This window comes from Phaethon aethereus (assembly GCF_964289735.1).
Source record: "Phaethon aethereus genome assembly, chromosome: 2".
Classification (NCBI taxonomy): domain Eukaryota; kingdom Metazoa; phylum Chordata; class Aves; order Phaethontiformes; family Phaethontidae; genus Phaethon; species Phaethon aethereus.
The window spans coordinates 152,884,132-152,904,062 of record NC_138582.1 but is presented as its reverse complement, the minus strand read 5'-3'; the positions used below and the strand labels follow the sequence as shown (position 1 = coordinate 152,904,062).

The window sequence follows — 19,931 nt, the reverse complement described above, 5'->3', positions numbered from 1 at the left end:
GCTTTTGCCTTCTGGTGGTAAAACCAGTTGACCGCATTCAGTTTAGGCCTAACAGACTTGAAAAGACGCTTTTCATTTAATGCCAAGTCTTAGGTTTAGACTTGCCAAAAGTAATCTGTTAGTCTTCCCAGACTTTGGGAAGTGGAATATTATTATATAATAACTCCCCCTGTACTGAATTCAGGTAGTATTTCTTGTTTTGTTTTAAATCAAAGTAATGAGTATATGTGACTGAGGTGGAGCTCTCCCATTCTTCACAATATCTAGTAAGTTCTAAGTCCTCTCATATACAACATGAAGCTTTTGCCTATCAGCTCCTAATCTCACTGAACCAGAGCACGGTCCTGGAGGAACTAAGCACCAATCTTACTTTGAACCCTATTAACTTGCTTTGCCACTTCACTTAGTGTATCTGCCCCAAAACATTTGTCACTTACACCATATTGTAACTTCTACGTGTTAACCATGCTATCTAAACAGCATTAGCAAAATGGCTGGAAAACCTGAAGTTGTACAAACACCGAGTCTGTGAATATTTTATTTCTATCAAGTTAAAAGGTATCTTTGGTTATCCATGTGATTTTTAATGAAAAACTCAAAGTCTTAATAAAAGATTAATTAATCTTTTCTGACTTGTTTCCTGTGTTTTATTTTCAATGCTTCAGAGGTACAACACCGATTTTATATATAAGTAAACATAACATACCAAAATCCACAAGCTTGACTCCTCCTTCAGTGGTCAAAAGGATATTATTTCCCTTAATATCACGGTGGATAGTTTTGTTTTCATGCAAATGTTGAAGTCCCTGGAAGGTGAGATGTAAACATGAACTTTTTACTAACAGCACTGTTCTCTGTATTACATTTGCAGAAACAAAAAGTAGGAGAAAAGTATGAAAAAACTTAAAACTGATTTTATTTTAATCCAAAACTACAGAGATGTCATTCTTACTGGAAAAGCACTTGGCACACCATAAGGAATAGACATCTTTTAATTGTCCCACTTTATGTCAAACAGAATTTAAAGATAAAAGCAGAAAAAAGCACTATAAACGTACATTATATATTACATCTTTAGAGTATAAACTCAAAGAAAACTCCCAAGGCCTAAATTCCACTGCAGAAAGTAAAATTCTCTTTAAAAGAAAATGAAAAAAAACCCCCACTTGATCCTGATTAGCAAAAGAAGAATTCCCCATAGCAGTGTTGGAATTCACTAGATCTGTTGATCATTTTGCTATTAAAATATTTTGGATCCAGATACAAGAAGTTGAACAGTATTTTGGGTATATTTCTGCTATTTCTCACAAGAAAAGTGATTTCGATGCAGAACTGTATTTACTAAGGAAAGGAATCAATGGTCAGAAATAATTTTCATTCCCCTAATAATGAAAGAAACGGATTAATTGTTCTTTACCTTGCTTGTTCAGAAAGAACCATCTGAATTACACATTATCTTGATTTCATTAAACACTGCTATAAGATAGTGTGCTGTGTTAGTGAGGACATGATCTTCATTCATTCAAAGAAAAAATTATGAGCTGAATATTGACTGTCCTTTCACTGAAAGCTTATCTTACCATCAGAGCTTCACGTAAAATGTAAGCAATTATAAGTTCATTCATCCTTTCGCCTCTCTTCAGAAATCCTTTCACAAGATCAGTCACAGATCCACCATTACACAGCTGCAAAACATGAGGAGAATACAGAAAGGAATTAAAAAGTGTTGGAGTCGCCACCTGGTTTCAGTTTTCAGTAGTTTTCGTATTTGTAGACAAATAAGCTCCTATTAAACTGGCAAACCACAAATTTGTCCTTATGTCTACCATTCATACGAACAACACACATAGCACTTTTGCCAATTTTTTCACTGCTTTCCGCATTTAATTCTTCTTGCCCAAACACAAGTACAGCTGTCTATCTCTTTGCTCTTCTATATACATGATTGCTTTTCACTGAAACAGAGGTAGCTTATAGTGCAATAAATTTGCTGTGAAGGCATGTTCTGTGGGGCATTCATCATGTGCAGATTATTACAGCATCAATTCTCAGCTACAAAAGCCACATACAACATGAACTGCATTTAAGGCACCAGAAGACAGGCAGTAGAGAAATTCCCTCAGCAAGAGAATCTTCCAGGGGGAAAGCTGCCCTCTTTGCCAGGCAGCACTTAATTCCTAGTGGAGAAGGATGTTACACTCAAGGAATGGGCATCATGGGGGATGATGAAAGCACCATGGAAAGAAAGGTCTCATCACCCACTGAAACAAGGTGGCCCATAGGTGTAAGACTAATTATAGCCCTCGTAGCATCAACCCTGTCAGCTTCTTGTTCAAGATGCAGAGCCACAATCTACTCTGGACAATCCTTTCTCCTAAGGTCCAGTTAAGACTCCTAACTGCAGTTTGACTCCTGAAAAGCCCTGTCCTGTCCTGTATATATGGGAAGCAGAGGTGTGGCCTTGCTCTCTAAAAGATTAGTGAGCACACATTACTAGCAGGTTAGTTTAGACCTGCAATATTTCATATGTTCATTTTTATCACACTTTTTTCTGCAGGAAGAAGCAACAAGGTAGCTTTAGTGACTAAGTACATCCGGTTTGTGTGGCAAGGTTTTCGTAGCGGGGGGGCTGCGGGGGTGGCTTCTGTGAGAAGCTGCCAGAAGCTTCCCCTGTGTCCGACAGAGCCAATGCCAGCCGGCTCCGACAGACCCGCCGCTGGCCAAGGCCGAGCCAGTCAGTGACTATGGTAGCGTCTCTGGGAGAACAGAATTAAGAAGGGGGGGAAAACGGCGCAGCAATTTGCTGCCAGAAAGGAGTGAGAAGATGTGAAAGAACTCTGCAGACCCCAGGTCAGAGCAGCAGGAGGGGCAGGAGGAGCTCCAGGCGCCGGAGCAGAGGTTCCCTGGCAGCCCCTGGGGAAGCCCACGGTGAGGCCAGCTGTGCCCCTGCAGCCATGGAGCTCCACGCTGGAGCAGATCTCCACCTGCACCCCGGGAGGGCCCCACACCAGAGCAGGGGGATGCCCGAAGGAGGCCGTGACCCCGTGGGCAGCCCGCGCTGGGGCCGGCTCCAGGCAGGGCCTGTGGTCCCGTGGAGAGACGAGCCCAGGCTGGAGCAGGTTTGCTGGCAGGACTTGTGACCCCCTGGGGGACCTGGGCTGGAGCAGCCTGTTCCTGAAGGACGGCACCCGTGGCAGGGCCCAGGCTGGAACAGTTTGTGAAGAACTGCAGTCCATGGGAAGGACTCATGTTGAAGTCCATGGACGACTGTCTCCTCTCTCCCCACGCTGGAGCAGGGGCAGAGTGTGAGGAGTCCTCCCCCTGAGGAGGAAGAAGCAGCAAAGACAGCGAGTGATGAACTGACCACAGCCCCCATTCCCCATTCCCCACTCCCCTGGGAGGAGGTAGAAAAATCAGGAGCCAATAAAAGCCTGGGAAGGGAGGGGTGGGGGGAAGGTGTTTTAAGATTTGATTTTAGTTCTTATTACCCTACTCCGATTTGACTGGCAATAAATTAAACTAATTTCCCCAAGTTGAGTCTGTTTTGCCCATGATGGTAATTGGTGAATGATCTCTCCCTGTCCTTATCTTGACCCACGAGCCTTTCATTATGTTTTCTCTCCCCTGTCCAGCTGAGAAGGGGAGTGAAAGAGTAGCTTTGGTGGGCACCTGTCATCAAGCCACACTAAGTCTGTAGCAGTTACATCTCCACAAAGATGAAATCGGTACTTAAGTCCTTAAACTATCCATAATGCACCTAACAATACTCATTGATTGAAGAGCCATTGCCTTTGTAAAGGAGTAGCTGCTTCCAATAAAACAGTGAAACAAATTGTAAGTTTATTCTGTATCATCCAGTAGCGTTTCACATGAAAATAAATACCCACACAAGACATTTTACCAATGTAGCACAAAACATTCATTCCTTTTGACTAGATTTTGAAGTTTATTCAGATTGAGGACATAATTTATCAATAAAACCTTTCAACTGCAGAACTCCAGATATCAGACACTTGTGTAAATTATTTTATCTCTCCTTCTATACCTCCACATTTTTTCTGTGCTGCAATTATAAAAAGACTTTCACCTTACAGTAGAAAACATTTTAGAGCCCTTTGTAGCCAAACATAACAATAATTTTCTGACTACCTTTGGAACCCCTGGGTTGCACTGAACTTGCACCACATGAACGCCTACACAAATACCATTCAATACATAAGTCTTGTTGCAAGATGTGTCCCCCTCATCAGGTCAATGAAGGCTCTGGTCTGATAGATGCTGAGCTCTATGGCAACATCTTGGAACTCACTTAATCTCACCCTTACTTCAGTGGGACAATATGCATGCTTAGAGAGGGAAGAACTCATATGCTTAAATGATGAGATTACGTGCTTTGCTGGATCAAGGTCAGATTCCCAAGCAGGATTTAATTTGCTGTCTTTAGCCATGCTGGTCTGCCTTCTCCATTGACTGTTTCTAGTTACTTTTTTTTTTTCACAATGACATTATCCTTCCATGGTCTCTATTGTAATTTTACCACATCACTGACACATTTAGTCAAACCAAATGGATGATGACAATTCTGGTTAATTTAATGCACTTGCATGTCTGGGCAGTGAAACTGTCTGACAAGTGACAAACCAATTGTGAAACAAATTACACATATCATATTCTTCAAACTATTTTTCTTTGTTATCTAGTATTAAAATTTTGCTTCTTAGAGACAGATCTTCTGTTTTTGTTACAGAGCTGGATATCACAGAATCACAGAATCACAGAATCACTAGGTTGGAAAGGACCTTTAAGATCATCAAGTCCAACCATTAATCCAGCGCCACCATGTCCCCTAAACCATGTCCTGAAGCACCACATCCACACGTTTTTTGAACACTTCCAGAGATGGCGACTCCACCACCTCCCTGGGCAGCCTGTTCCAATGCCTGACCACCCTCTCAGTGAAGAATTTTTTGCCTAATATCCAATCTAAACCTCCCCTGGTGCAACTTGAGGCCATTTCCTCTTGTCCTATCACTAGTTACTTGGGAGAAGAGACCAACACCCTCGTCGCCACAACCCCCTTTCAGGTAGTTGTAGAGAGCGATAAGGTCTCCTCTCAGCCTCCTCTTCTCCAGACTAAACAACCCCCGTTCCCTCAGCCGCTCCTCATAAGACTTGTGCTCCAGACCCCTCACCAGCTTCGTTGCCCTTCTCTGGACACGCTCCAGCACCTCAACATCCTTCTTGTAGTGAGGGGCCCAAAACTGAACACAGTATTCAAGGTGCGGCCTCACCAGTGCCGAGTACAGGGGCACAATCACTTCCCTACTCCTGCTGGCCACATTATTCCTGATACAGGCCAGGAATATCTGTTAGTCTTTCTGTTTAAGGTAAAGAAAACTAACTCAGAAATGAATATAGTAGGTGGGAAAAGGAAGAAACTATACCTCAGAAATCACCTTCTTCAACATTTAGGCAGTAAAGCCAAGACTGAATTTATTTGCTTGGGTGAGCAATGTTAATTTTACTTTCTTAAACATGTTGCTTTAACTAATTTTTCTACCCCTTTCATAAGATATAAATCCCTATGACAAGATAAATATCTGTAATATAAGATAAAACTTATCTAAAATATTAGGTAAAGTAAGATACTAAAACTGTGATGATTTGAGACCAAACCAAACCTGAACCTGGGTGGGTAAAACGTCAGCTGAGGTGGTCTTGAAGAACAAAACAGAAGTCACTCACACCACCATGGAAATCCTCCACCGACTCCCAAGGCAGGGCAGCTGCTTAGGCAAAGATCAGCTGAGGATCTCATATACACAGGTTCTTGCATGCACAGGGCAACTTTTCTATTGAAACTTCTGTCTCAAAGAATTGTACTTTTACTTACGTCAGACTATTTGTGTTTTTCTGAACACTAGAATAGGAGGAAGAGGGGGCAAAAGGGCTAGGTATTAGAATGCAAGCAGCTATAAGGGGGAAAAGGGATTATTAGAATACAAAGCACAATTAGAAAAGGAGATTATGGCAGACACTGTGTGTGTGCACTCTGAGCTCTGTGGGGCAGGAGGGGGGGAACAATGACGACAACGATGACACAGGTTAGTATTAACCTTGTTCTATTTTTCTACAGGCCAAACAAGTCCTCATGGGTAAAACATTGCATCCGATCTCATTTCCTATTTCTACTGTCTATTTTTTGCAGGTGAAGATGCCACATGTCCCTGTAGCCATGCACATAACTGAAGTTCAAAAGATGATTCCTTCTCCTGACTCAGGCTATCAAATTGCATGTGTGTTCAATGCAAGCTTATCATAAACACATCAAAAAGTCCCTCTCAAAACAAGTCAGGCTCTTCTCTCTCAAAAGAAGCATCTACAGAAAATACAATACTCCTGCGCGATGCGGTGCTGGACCATGCTTGCTTGGGAATCTGAGTAGACAGGAGATAAATTATCCTTAGGAATGTTGACCAGGATCTACTCCATGACATAAAAATGTAAAAGGGGAAAAAAACCTAAATCAGTAAAAAAAAAAAAAATCACATTTCCTTAACTCATACAGTCCTCCAATGAGAGATTATGGGATAAACATTACTTAGCAGTACTGCTGGACTGGAAGTTTCCTGGGGTGTTGTTAAATATTGCAGTTTATAATTATGATCTCTGCTGTTTCTTAGTAGCATGCTGTCCACAGTAAAACCTGTGTAGGCTCTTACCAAAGTTATTGTGTTTGAGTGAAACTAACTGTAATGCTTGGATGACAGGAAATCATGAAGGCAACAGAGGAAATTTTTAAAAAATATCTTCCTATTTCCCAGTGAAGCACCTAGAGAAGAGAGGTGCTGGTAGCTATTATTTTGTTGCAAGCATTGTGAATGCACATGGCCAAATAGCTAATCAGTCTGTGTCATGACTCCACATCATCTGGTAAAATCTCCTCAAAATACCTTGTGAAGGACACTATAAGCAGAAAACAAGAAGCTCATAGAGAACTTGGGACACAGACATACCGTAGAAGCTACGTGTCTGTCTGAGCTGTGCCACCAGGGATGCTTCCTACCCTAAAGGTCAAAGCAACTCACCAAATGCAAATGTCCTTCAACCTGTCGTGACACATGGGCTCTTCTGGGAGGAGAGAGTAATAATTCTATTTCTCTCTCGCACACTCCCAAAAACACAGAGACACGCATTCTCTCTTGCATGCACAGACACATTTCTTGTGGTTCGTATCAGTTTTATAATACCTATTTTAAGCAACTGGTAATCCCAGGAGGAGAACTGGGTATGGGAGAAGAGGTGGTGGCATCTGTTAGCTCAGGTTTGGCAGCATAGGTAGTAGAAGATGCAAACTGAATGAACTTTCTCAGTTTGGTTCTCAGATACCACATACTCTGGTACATGAAACGCATGCAAAAACAAAGCCCTTCAGTTTGAACTGTTGTTAGGAATTCTCCGAAGGCTGCATTTTCCCAAGGAAGGCTAGAAATCCTCTTTTAAGCTTTGAATAAGCTTAAAGAGAGTGACTCTTACAAATGTCCAGCTTATGAGACACGGTAAGGGAAGATATTAGTGATCCTCCCACAAGGATGCTATTTAGAAATGTCATCCTGATAACTTTGTACATGAGCAATATTCATCAATTTAATATTAGTCACTTCTTCTATTGCTCCCTTGTGATTTACAGGTGTTTTCTTTACCAGCACTATTTTCAGTGCCTGCACTGATAGAATGCAAATATTACCTGCAAACACAAGCAACTAAAAGGGGAGGTAAACTGAACCCTTCAGGCTAACTAAAAGGGGGTGGAGAAGACAGAGACAGATGCTTCCCAGAGGTACACAGCAAAGGATGACAGGCAATAATCCCCAACTGCAAGACAGTAGATTCCTACTGGACATAAAGGAAAAATTATTGCACTAAGAGTAGTTAAGCAATGGAACAGATTACCCAGCAAGTCTGTTATCTCCATCCTTGGAGATATTCAAAACTTGAATGGAAAAGACCCTGCACAAGCCTGTAACATTGACGTTAATAATGTCTGAGCATGGGGCTGGACCCAATAACCTCCAAAGGTCCCTTCCAAGCTATGATCTTCTATGATTCATAATATTTGTATTTCAAAATATTCAGTCCCTAGTTTTGATATTTAGACAGCAGAAACAGGGGGAAAGGACTAAGGACATCTTGCACACTCAGACCAAATGAAAGAATAATTTGATAGAAGGCTTGATCCACGTGAAAACCTGCCTGAAAGGGCTCTAGCTCTGATGGCCATACATAGCTGTATCAGAAGAGGTGCTTATGACTCTTCCACAGTGGTAGCAAAGGGCTCCTCCCTTAGGATTTTCTGGCACTGAGATGGCAAAGACTCATACTGGGATGACATACAGTCCTCCACCCACTCATCTGCGACAACCCTGTGCTACTGTAATTGAGCTATTAGTATGCAAAGCTATCTTCAGCAATAGATTTATAAAATAGCATGATCCTAACACATGAAATGTCAGTTAAAATTGCCATCACATCACAGTCACACAGGTGTTCTTTGTAGGTCTTACTCACTCTTCATCTGACCCAGCCTATACATTTCTCTCTGTCCAGCTCTTCTTGATTCTGATGCCCACTGAAGGATTCAATATCAGGTCGTTTTTGAGAAAACTATCAGTTGCACTTTTGTTAGGGCTGTTATAGCCTTTAATCATCCAACTGCTCCTCATTTATGCATCTGTACTAAGCTGTCAGGTAACATTTGCTTGCATCCCGCAGTTGTCAAGGTGCTTTCATCTTATTTCAGTAGCTTGGATGCGAATCGCAGGGCAACCACAATTACTACCTTCCCTATCTTTACTGGCTGCACAGACATAAGTGACTGGGTAGCATATGACATAGGCACAACATATGGCATGCACGAATGATAGTTATGAAAAAGTCGCATTGTCCAACCTTGCTTTAATGTTATCACACATAAGAATGCTAAAAGCGTCTCATGCACTAATCTCTATTTTTTTCTGTTCTTAGAATAGATCAATAATCCGTCCTGTTCCACTGAGCATGCAGTACAGCCGTGCTGACAGCCTCTCAGCTAACTATACCTTCCTTTTAGTACTGACTGCTGTAAGAACAAAGATTCTGATTTGTTGCTGTTTTGTTGTCATAAAATTAGAGAAACTTAGGAGGTAAAAGGGACCTCAAGAAATCATTTAGTCCACTGCATTTGCACTCTGTAGAGATCTGGTACTTTCAGGCAGTCCTTGACAGATATTTGTCTAACCTGCTCCTAAAAATCTCACACTGAGGAAGACTCCAGTCTTTCTAAGTAGCCTGTTCCTGTGTTTCAACTAGCCTGATAGAGCATTTTTCCTACTATCCAACCTGGATCTTTTTTGCTTCCAAGAAAACTGCTTTATTTTTGCCCCTCCCTCCAGTAGTCTTTGATAATAAATTATCATTATTCTCTATTTAACATAATTTCTGTCAGACTACTGTCATGATAGGTCATTTTTCTCGTTTTTAGGCTGTACCAAGTTAGCTGCTGTAACCTTTGAAATCATCCATGTTTTCTAAATTTAGACTGCCTGCAATTTGCCACTGATGTCTGTGACACTTTTTGCCCCAAACTGCATACAGAATTCCTCTCAAAGTCTTGTTTTAGCTGAGGAAAGCTGAACAGAACAGAACAATCTCCACCTTGCAAAGAATCCCTTTCTGCAGACCCATTGTCTAGTTAGGTGTGTCCCATTTCTTCTTCCTATGGACAGCAGTACTTTGCATGTGTCTACTGATTTTTATTCCTGTAGTTCAAAAAAATCCCTCTGGTATTCACAACTGTGAATCTGATGTTATTCTGCAATGTGCCTGTAATTAAACTAGGTGCCCACTCCCAACTTTTTATGCGGACTTCGTTCCATCACCTAAATTATTAATGAACAGAAACAGACAAAAAGCAGCTGCCCACTTGAGATTCTCCTAGCCCAAAAGTGAACTACTGAGTCCAGTTTTATGAAAAAGAGGTTATCTGCTTTATTGTTTATCTGAAGTTTCTGTATTTCCACATTTTCCTCAGAAGAATGTCACACAGGACCATATCAAAACTTTACAAAAGACACATCTCATCTATAGCTTTCCCCTTGCTACACTGGTGATCCTGTTAAAATAAGAGATTTTATTAATATGATTTGTACTGGCCCAATCCAAGTCGACTGCTTATCGTGTTACTGGGTTCTGGGTATATCTACATTGGTTTCTATTAATTTGTTGTGGAATCATTGTGGGTATGAAAGTTAAACAAACTGGTCTGTATTTCCCTATTTCATTACTTCAGTATTCATTCCCTCTATTTCATTATTTTTCCTCACTTTGTAAAGAGATATATTAAACATTCTTGTATTTAATTTCTCTCGTCTCAGTAATGTAATCTTGTCTTCACCACTCTCCACAGTAGCCTCTCCAAGCTTATCCTTAAATGCCTGTACCTTAAGCTGTGCATTTTTGTTTCTCCTACTTGAAGGCATTCTGAAGTATTAAAAGAAGCAAAACCTGACGCATTCTTACTCGTCTCTTACTGTGCATTTATCTTTTCTCTGCACCAGCTAGTTTGCTATTGTGTGTTTAACGTCTTTTAATAACTCCCAGCTATCCTGCTTTTCCTTCATTTTTACACTACTTTTCCTAAGCACAGGTACCTACCAGTTCCCCAACCTGGGTGAAGCATACTCTCCTAAAGCTCATTATCCTCACCTTGCTGCTCCGCCATCCTTCCTTTCCTCAGGAAAGTGAGCACAATTATTTGGGGGCCTTTTTCACTCAAATTTCCTTCCATCTTCAACTTTTCAAAAGAGATCTCTATTAGAACAGAATCAACCTGATGCAGCCATTTGCAGAGTCACTTTCTTTGTCTTCTGTCTCGAGGACAGAACTTGATGGACTGTCCATCTCACAACCCTGGCTGTTACACAGGGTCAGCTGTGACCAGATTAATTCCTATTCTCTGCCTGCGGTGTGACATGACTTGACAACTATTACCACCAAAAAGCACATTCCACTGACAGCACCTAACACTGACCACAACTACCTGAAGGTCCTTGTGAAGACTTACAGAGAACTAAATCAGTTTCTTCAATGGGCCAAGTGGTTCAATACACAGCTCCTGTCTGTGCAGCGTAGTTTTCATTTCACCTCAAATGGAAGAAAGATGTGCACTGTGGCGCCTGTTTTTCCTAACAACAGTACAAGATAACCTACGACCAAAGAAACCACAGCGATGCTCTATGCTTTTAGGTGAAGTTGATTGCTTTCAATTTAGCATGAATGAAATGTATCACTGAAACAGACATCTTTCCTGAGTTATTTAGCTTCAGTGATCACAAACCATGTGGTATTTATAATTTTGCTCTCTTAGATCATCCAGCACCTCCGGGGCTGTGTTAGTCACAGCCTCATGGGTGTTTTTTTGTTGCTTCTGATTTCTTCACTTTCAGTTTGGCTTTTGACTTATTTTCTTTGTCACACACATGCACTGACAATACATCCAGCCAGAGGAAAAGTTGTCCTATTCCATCTTATGCAATGCTGGCCTTCACAGCTTCTTATCTTTCTCAGTCAGGACATAGACATGTCTACCTCACACCATGGCCAAAATGGAAAAGGCCATATGTATCCCAATACTTTGTTTTGCTAAATTTCTTCTTTCAAACTCAGCATAATTGAATGAAGCTACCAGGCTTTACATAAACAAGAAGAAAAAGAAGTAATCCTGTCAAAGGAGGATATTTTCTGTTCGAATACATTTATAGTACTGTTTTGTCTCTAACAGACTGAAAAAAAGCAAGTGGGTGACAGTGCTGTACCAAAGGTTTACCTGGCATAGCTCAGATGAATTCCCCTAATAGCTCTTCTGGATGCAAACTTCAAATTGCCCCATCCCATAATTCACATACTTTATGTTATAATACATTTACATCCCCATGAAGTTGTGTCCTCGTTTCAGCTGGGATAGAGTTAATTTTCTTCCTAATAACTGGTATAGTGCTGTGTTTTTGATTTAGTATGAGAATAACTGATGGTTTTAGTTGTTGCTAAGTAGTTGTAGTACTTATACTAAGTCAAGGACTTTTCAGCTTATCATAGAATCATAGAATCTTTGGGTTGGAAGGGACCTTTAGATGTCATCTAGTCCAACCCCCCTGCAATGAGCAGGGACATCTTCAACTAGACAAAGTTGGTCAGAGCCCCATCCAACCTGACCCTGAATGCTTCCAGGGATGGGGCATCTACCACCTCTCTGGGCAACCTGTGCCAGTGTTTCACCACTCTCATTGTCAAAAATTTCTTCCTCAGATCTAGTCTAAATCTATCCTCCTTTAGTTTAAAACCATTACCCTTTGTCCTGTTGCTACAGGCTCTGCTAAAAAGTCTGTCCCCATCTTTCTTATAAGCCCCCTTGAAGTACTGGAAGGCTGCAATAAGGTCTGTCCAGAGCCTTCTCTTCTCCAGGCTGAACAAGCCCAATTCTCAGCCTGGCCTCATCGAAGCAGTGTTCCATCCCTCTGATCATTTTTCTGGCCCTCCTCTGGACCTGCTCCAACAGGTCCACGTCTTTCCTGTGCTGAGGGCTCCAGAGCTGGACACAGGACTCCAGGTGGGGTCTCACCAGAGCATAGTAGAGGGGCAGAATCCTATCCCTCGACCTGCTGGCCACACTTCTTTGGATGCAGCCCAGGATACAGTTGACCTTCTGGGCTGCGAGCGCACATTGGCGGCTCACATCCAGCTTTTCATGCGCCAGTACCCCTAACCCTTTCTCAGAAGGGCTGCTCTCAGTCCTTTCATTCCCCAACCTGTGTTGATACCAGGGTTTGTCCTGTCCCAGGTGCAGGACCCTGCACTTGGCCTTGTTGAACCTCAGGAGGTTCACACAGGCCCATTCCTCAAGCTTGTCAAGGTCCCTCTGGATGGCTTCCCGACCCTCAGGCATGTCAACCGCACCACTCAGCTTGGTGTCACTTGCAAACTTGCTGAGGGTGCACTTGATTCCACTGTCTACGTCATTGATGAAGATATTAAACAGTACTGGTCCCAACATAGACCCCTGAGGGACACCACTCGTCACCGATCTCCAGCTGGACATTGAGCCATTGACCACTAAGCATCACATGCTCTGCAGCAGGGAGGTGCATAAGAACCTGCAAGGGGGCATAGCCAGGACAGCTAACCCAGACTGGCCAAAAGGGTATTGCCTACCATATGTCATGCTCAGTATATAAACTGGAGTTGGGCATGGGGCGGGAATCACTGCTCCGGGACAGGCTATCAGTCACCAGGTGGTGAACAATTGTTGAATTGTGTATCACTTGTTTTTTTATATTCTTTTATCAGTAATGTTATTATTATAATTATTATTTCCTCTTCCTTTGCTATCTTATTAAACTGGTTTTATCTCACAAGGTTGGGTTTTTTTCTGATTTTCTCCCCCATCTCACCTAGGCAGGGGGGAGGCAAACGAGTGGCTGGATGGTGCTTAGTTGTCAGCTGGGGCTAAACCACAACAAGTTGCTAAAGAAGAAATTAATGTATCACCTGTTCACATCTCCTCCCCAAAAGAATATACAGCTGAAGTGGTATCAAGCTATGATTTGGAACAGTGCTGTGTAAAGCAACTGAGACCTAAATCTCCAGATAATATATTACAACAGGAATTCTGAAGGATCTTCAACTACAGCTTCACAGCCTGGCAACAGCATAACACAGCTGTAGTTTTTAAAAAATCACATAAATGGAAGGATCATTTTGCAAAATCAGAGCTAACCTAACCACAAAACTGAAAGGCACTGGTCAGTAAAGAGACCAGGACTTTCTGAGCAAATGCAAGAGGGAGCTTACCATGACAGAAGATTTTGATACAGAAAAGTTAGTGCAATTCATCATTTTACTATACACAAGGAGCAGTGGTAAAAATAACATTTAGAGTGCACAGCAATTCACTTGGCTAGGGAGAAAAAGCATGGTCTAAGCTTGGGATTAATAATGCCAACAGAAGTATTTCTACTGACTGCTGCAAACAGCTGAAGCTCTGGAAAACACAGAGTTTCATAAGCAAATAGGCCAGCCTGTGGTAACAGTGAGCACTTCACAGCCTTTATTGCCTGCTCAGAACTATGCTGCTTTTGTTCACTCTTCACCAATTAGGCAAAGTTGCAAAGCACCTTCCTCTTTTGTAGCATCATTTATTTCTATACGATTCAGGGTTCAGACAGTAGTTCCAACTACTACCTTGTCCACACTACACATAATTTATTTTATGTCTGTGTTCCTACATGAAGACGATAATTTAGTATAATTCACTGTAATTTAAATGACTGCAATAGAAATCTTCCCTATTGAATCTGAAAGCATGGCTGGGGAAGCACAGACGCAAACAATGGGGCTTGTCTAAATGCTCCTTTTACAAAAGGAGTGAAGCGGAAATGGACTCAGCAAAAAGGCAATTCCTTTCCTTGCAGGAGTGTGTAGGACAGGTCAGCTTAACTGCTCTAGATGTTGCCTGCCTCTCTCTGGTGACCACAAAGGGAGCTATGGCGACCTGTAACTGTCATGGGACCCTAGCAGCAAGAACATCCTGAAGGATGCTCCAAGACACTCTTAAAGAGAATTTTCTAAGAATCAAAAGGATGCTAAACTCAAAAGACTTCTTTTTTTCTCTTTTTTCTTCTTTAAATAAACTACTGGAATGATTAACTCAGAGAGACTATATCAGACAGAATTGAAATTAAAGTGCTCTGTAAACCACTCTCTCCCTGCTCACTGTGTCTGTGCAAGGCAGTTTCTTGCTTCCAGGGTTTGGTTTCAGCGAAGTCAGTATCTTTACTGAACTGCAACAAACGCTGACATCCTTTCTGGAGTCTGGGAAACTTCTTTTTGTCACCACTGACACCTGGCTCTCTGCTTTCTGCATATCTCAGCTCCTTGTTCCTTGCTATAGTACTCTTCTCCCATCGTCTACAGCCTCCAGACCTCTCTGCCCAACAAAGAACAAGGATGATGAGACCTCTTTCCCAATAGACAAGTCCATTTGCTCCAGTCATTGTCTTTATAAAGGGACCCAATATGTAAACTGAGAACAAACACAGCAAAATTATATTGTCTATCACACTTGAATGTAAGCATTTAACCCACAGGTGTCTGAAGCAAAAAAAGACAAGCGTTAGCCCAAGCCTTCTTATGATGATCGATGCCATCTCCCACTAAAGCTAAAGGAGGTTTGGTAATCTGGGATTTAACCAAAAGCTACACAAATGTGGGTATTGGTTTAGGTGTGGGTTTGGTTTTTTTTTTAAATAACCTCACATCTTCACTAAAGATGTGATCAAAAATAAAATGTACAGAAAGTGATGTTAATATTAGAATGGTGACAGGCATAGTATTCACATGCTATTCAATTACATAGTGGAACGGTAAAACTCCGGGGTTGTCTTCCGGGCTTTTGCTTTACTCCATGGTGGCAGAAATTGTTACAGGTTACTCAGAAACACCTTTCTGTATGTCCAGTATTCTCCAGCAAGGTGGGCCATAACATATGCTCACCAGCTGTTTAAAAGATCTGGACTGTGCAAACCGCAATGTAATCTGAAATACTCATTATGCAGAGAAATTATGAGTATTTACTATAACTTTGAAGCATCAAATGATAGTTGTAGCCAGACATCTTTGATCTTGAGAAAATAAGATATAATTCAAGAGTGAAAAATTGCTGTAATTGGGAAGCAGAGAGGGACACGTTAGAAATGGAGGAATCAAGGCTGATTCAGACATGTAATGGATCAAAATATCCAGTGTTGGTCTGAACGGAGCAATTATAACCAAAGACATTACTGAAAAATGACCCAAGTTAAGAAAGATGAAAAAGCAATTTTCAATTGTTTAATTTTTCTTCTATATCTGTCATTTGGAAATACTTGATAATATTTAGGCAAATGACAACTCCCTTCCCCCCCACCTCCATAAAACCCAAATGGAACAGTTATTTTCCACTATGTTAATTTCCTGAAAGACTATTGTTTTATAGTAATTCTCCCATATCAAAAAGATGCATATCTGCTTTCTTATTATAACTCTTACTATATATTTCATTATACAGAACAACATCCATCCAAAGCTTTTTTTAAACTCCACAAACTTGCCTTTATTCCCTTAGATGGAAACATATCTGCATGTAGTATCTGCTGTATCTACCAAAGACATACCGTAAACATGCCAAAGGAAAATCCTAAATAAACTATTAATATGTACATACCACAAGGTCCTCTATTTCATGTAACAGAGAAGTAACCGATATAATGATGTCTAGTTTATCTCAGGTAGGCTCATCTCTCTGAAAACAAAATGAGACCGTTGGGCCCTGCTTCTAGGCATTCCCACAGATTCCTATGGGACTCACTCCAGCCAGCGCTTGTTACTCAGAGAGGCCTCGCAGAAAAATGCGTGTCACTGAATACAGATTTTCCCACTCTTGCCAAAACTATCACAGCATTAAGAACAACTCCAGTTTCCATACTCCTACCCATTCCTTACAATTGTATTATTTTTTAAGACAAAACCTTCATTCAAATGGAGTTCAATAACTGAAGCCCCAATTTCATGTCATTGAAGCTTCAATGACATGAAATTCCCGCTAAACTTTAGATAAATGAGTCTAAGTCACTTCCACCACGCAATGTCCCGAAAGGAGATGATCAGTGCACGATCAGCATCTCCCCAGGCTCTGAGCCTTCCTGCAGGCTGCAGGCTCTGAGGCTGCAGATTTTTTCAGTCAAATGTCTTTCCACATCAAGAACAAGCATTAGCTGCTTTGCAACACTGACAGCAGCTCCTCTCTCCCTCTTCCACACACCAAGAGGTGCCATGAAGAGTGACAACACCATTAGCTGAGAAAGGAAAGAGATCAAGCTAATGGAGAGAAAAATGCTTTACTGCTGGCCATCAGGACTCTTACACGGCACTGGAAAGCTCAGCAAGAGACAAGGACAAAACTACCTGCCTTGCTCTGAGCTTTCCTTTTCCGTGCCCAGCCTGCTTTGGCACAAACAGCACAGTGAAGTGGTAGTCTATGCCTGGATGCAGAAAAGGAGCAGTCCCTTGTGAAGAGTCTTGTTGTGCTGCCCATGTGGGGGTGACAGCCTGCCCCATATACGTTACATGACTCCTTGCCCTTTTAGACTGGGATATGGACTGAAGTAAAGGAATTGCAACCCTGGTAAAGGAAGATTATCTGCTTTTGATGCAGCCGAGGATCCGGTTGGCCCAGAATACATTGTTGGCTCTTGTCTGGCTTTTTGTCTGCTGGTGCCCCCTTTCTCAGAAGGGCTGCTCTCAGTCCTTTCATCCCCCAGCCTGTATTGATACCAGGAGTTGCCCCAGCCCAGGTGCAGGACCCTGCACTTGGCCTTGCTGAACCTCAGGAGGTTCACACAGGCCCATTCCTCAAGCTTGTCCAGGTCCCTCTGGATGGCATCCCATCCCTCAGGCGTGTCAACCGCACCTCTCAGCTTGGTGTCACCTGCAAACTTGCTGAGGGTACACTTGATCCCACTACGTCATTGATGAAGATATTAAACAGTACTGGTCCCAACACAGACACCTGAGGGACACCACTTGTCACTGATCTCCGTCTGGACATTGAACCGTTGACCACTACCCTCTGCATGCAACGATCCAACCAACTCCTCATCCACCCATCAAATGCATATCTCTTCAATTTAGAGAGAAGGAAAAGAGAAGGCAGCCTTCCAGTACTTCAAGGGGGCTTACAAGAAAGATGGGGACAGACTTTTTAGCAGAGCCTTGTTGCAATAGGACAAGGTGTAATGGTTTTAAACTAAAAGAGGGTAGATTTAGACTAGATCTAAGGAAGAATTTTTTCACAATGAGGGTGGTGAAACACTGGCACAGGTTGCCCAGAGAGGTGGTAGATGCCCCATCCCTGGAAGCATTCAGGGTCAGGTTGGACAGGGCTCTGAGCAACCTGATCTAGCGGAAGGTGTCCCTGCTCACTGTGGGGGCGTTGGACTAGATGACATCTAAAGGTCCCTTCCAACCCGAAGATTCTATGGTAAACAGATTTTTTAAAATATTGATCTATTTACCTAGCACACAGAACTTACCAGTCCCCCTACAGAGCTCATAAAATAAAAATTAATGAGTCAGAAGTTAATATATTGTCACCTACTGCAAAATTTGAGGCAAGTGTAAAAGCTGAAGAATTTCTCTTGGTTGTTTGTGGGTTTTCTTGGGGAGGAGGGTGCATTTGGTTGAGATTTTTTTAGTTTCTTGTCTCTTTTCATGTTTTACATCACTTAGTCTCCCAGCTCTCAAACAGCTGAAGCGTCACCCATGTGAGCCACACAACAGCAGCAGAAATATTTGGATGATATATCTCTGCCTTTCTTTGTGTGTATGGAGGTAGGAAAGGGATCTGAATTTCATAATACAGTGTTATGGTTGTCCTGATCTTAGAAGTTCATATTATGCTTCTGGCTATTTTAGCCTCAATTTTTTAAAAATACCAATACCTAGATCTTACTTTGGACAATGGTGGCTCTTTTGTAGCAAACCACTCTGCAACCTATAATTACACTGTTAGTATCTCAAGTCCTCAGCTGAAAAAACCTCCCTTCTCCCATGCAGCTGGACCTGCCGAGACTGACATTTCTTTAGATGCATAACTATACTTCACAGATAGGTCATTATATAACAGAGCAGAGGATTTCTTCTTATGTAAAAAAAAAAAAAGAAAAAAAGGATGCACTTCAGTGAATTACACCATCTATTAGAATTACATGCGATGTCAAAAAAGCAATATGATCAGAAACTCTTCCATGTATAGTAGGTCAGTGACAGATCCAAAATCACTAGCCGCACAAGGTTTGGGCAATAGTTATACATATTTTTCTCTATCTGACACATATGTAAATTGTGCTGTCACAGTTCATTTATGAGTCTGTGAGGAAAATTTATACATATTTAATGAATTCTAGGGCTCTCTCTGTGACGACAGTTAGCATTTGAAAACATCTGGAAGCATCTGATTTGCTAAACTTCTCTCTCCAAACACCAGATACAACAGTGCAACAGCACAGCAGACTCACTCCAGGCCAGATGCAGCAGTGCAGCTGTATTGTTCAGCATTCTTCATTTTACCCGGGAGTTGCTGCAACACCTTCTTCTCTTGGCCTTGCTGATGTTCTTATCCCTAATCGGCCACCTCTGACCATGCCACTCTTCCCTTGAACCCTCATGCTGGCTGCCCCTTCTCAATCACATCAGATATGAGCTAGTTGCTTTTACTGTCAGGATCTGTAGCAGTCCTAATACCTTTCCTTAGGCAGCAACAGATCTACTCCCATCCTTGATCAATTCACAGAGCTGGCATCCATCACCAGCTAACTGTAGGCATAACATGTTTTCCTTTCTGCTTTGAAGGAGCAGCCAAAACAAACAGAAAACCACATCACTATCCTCCTTCAAATCCTCCTTAATAACTCTCCCATGCTGCAATGCTGACAAATGCTTGCAGCTGCTTGAGATCACAACTATCTTCTGTTATCCCCTTAGTTCTCCATTTCCAAATCCATTTGTTCTGTTTGGCTTAAAGATTTGATATAAGCTCCCTGCTATGAAGGCTCACTTTTAGGATTGGAAAGGAGTGAGTAACTGGTACTCTATTCATTCTGGGCAAATTCAAGAATGGAAATTCTTCTAAAGGATCTGCACAAAACCAGAAAGGACTTATATCAGAGCATCTCAGCTAACATATTCCCCCTTTTCAAATGAACAGGATTCTAAATTTCTTACCACATTGAAAAATATTTTGATTTGGAAATGTTTTCATAAGATTGAAAACATTATATCCTAGTGCATGGAATATTATATGT

The 19,931-nt window shown here is 41.8% G+C and overlaps 1 protein-coding gene across 1 annotated transcript in view; it reads right to left on the bottom strand.

The window, feature by feature from the left end:
* The window catches only part of LOC309417253 (myosin-IIIa-like), a gene marked incomplete at its 3' end in the record, with an annotated part of 44,630 nt that overhangs the window by 14,945 nt on the left and 9,754 nt on the right, over positions 1–19,931 (bottom strand). The window contains exons 3-4 of the mRNA XM_082014724.1: positions 1,581–1,685; positions 707–806 (exon numbers count right to left, since the gene is read on the bottom strand). Of these exons, the coding sequence (XP_081870850.1) occupies positions 707–806; positions 1,581–1,685 (205 nt within the window). The remainder of the gene's footprint in view (positions 1–706; positions 807–1,580; positions 1,686–19,931) is intronic.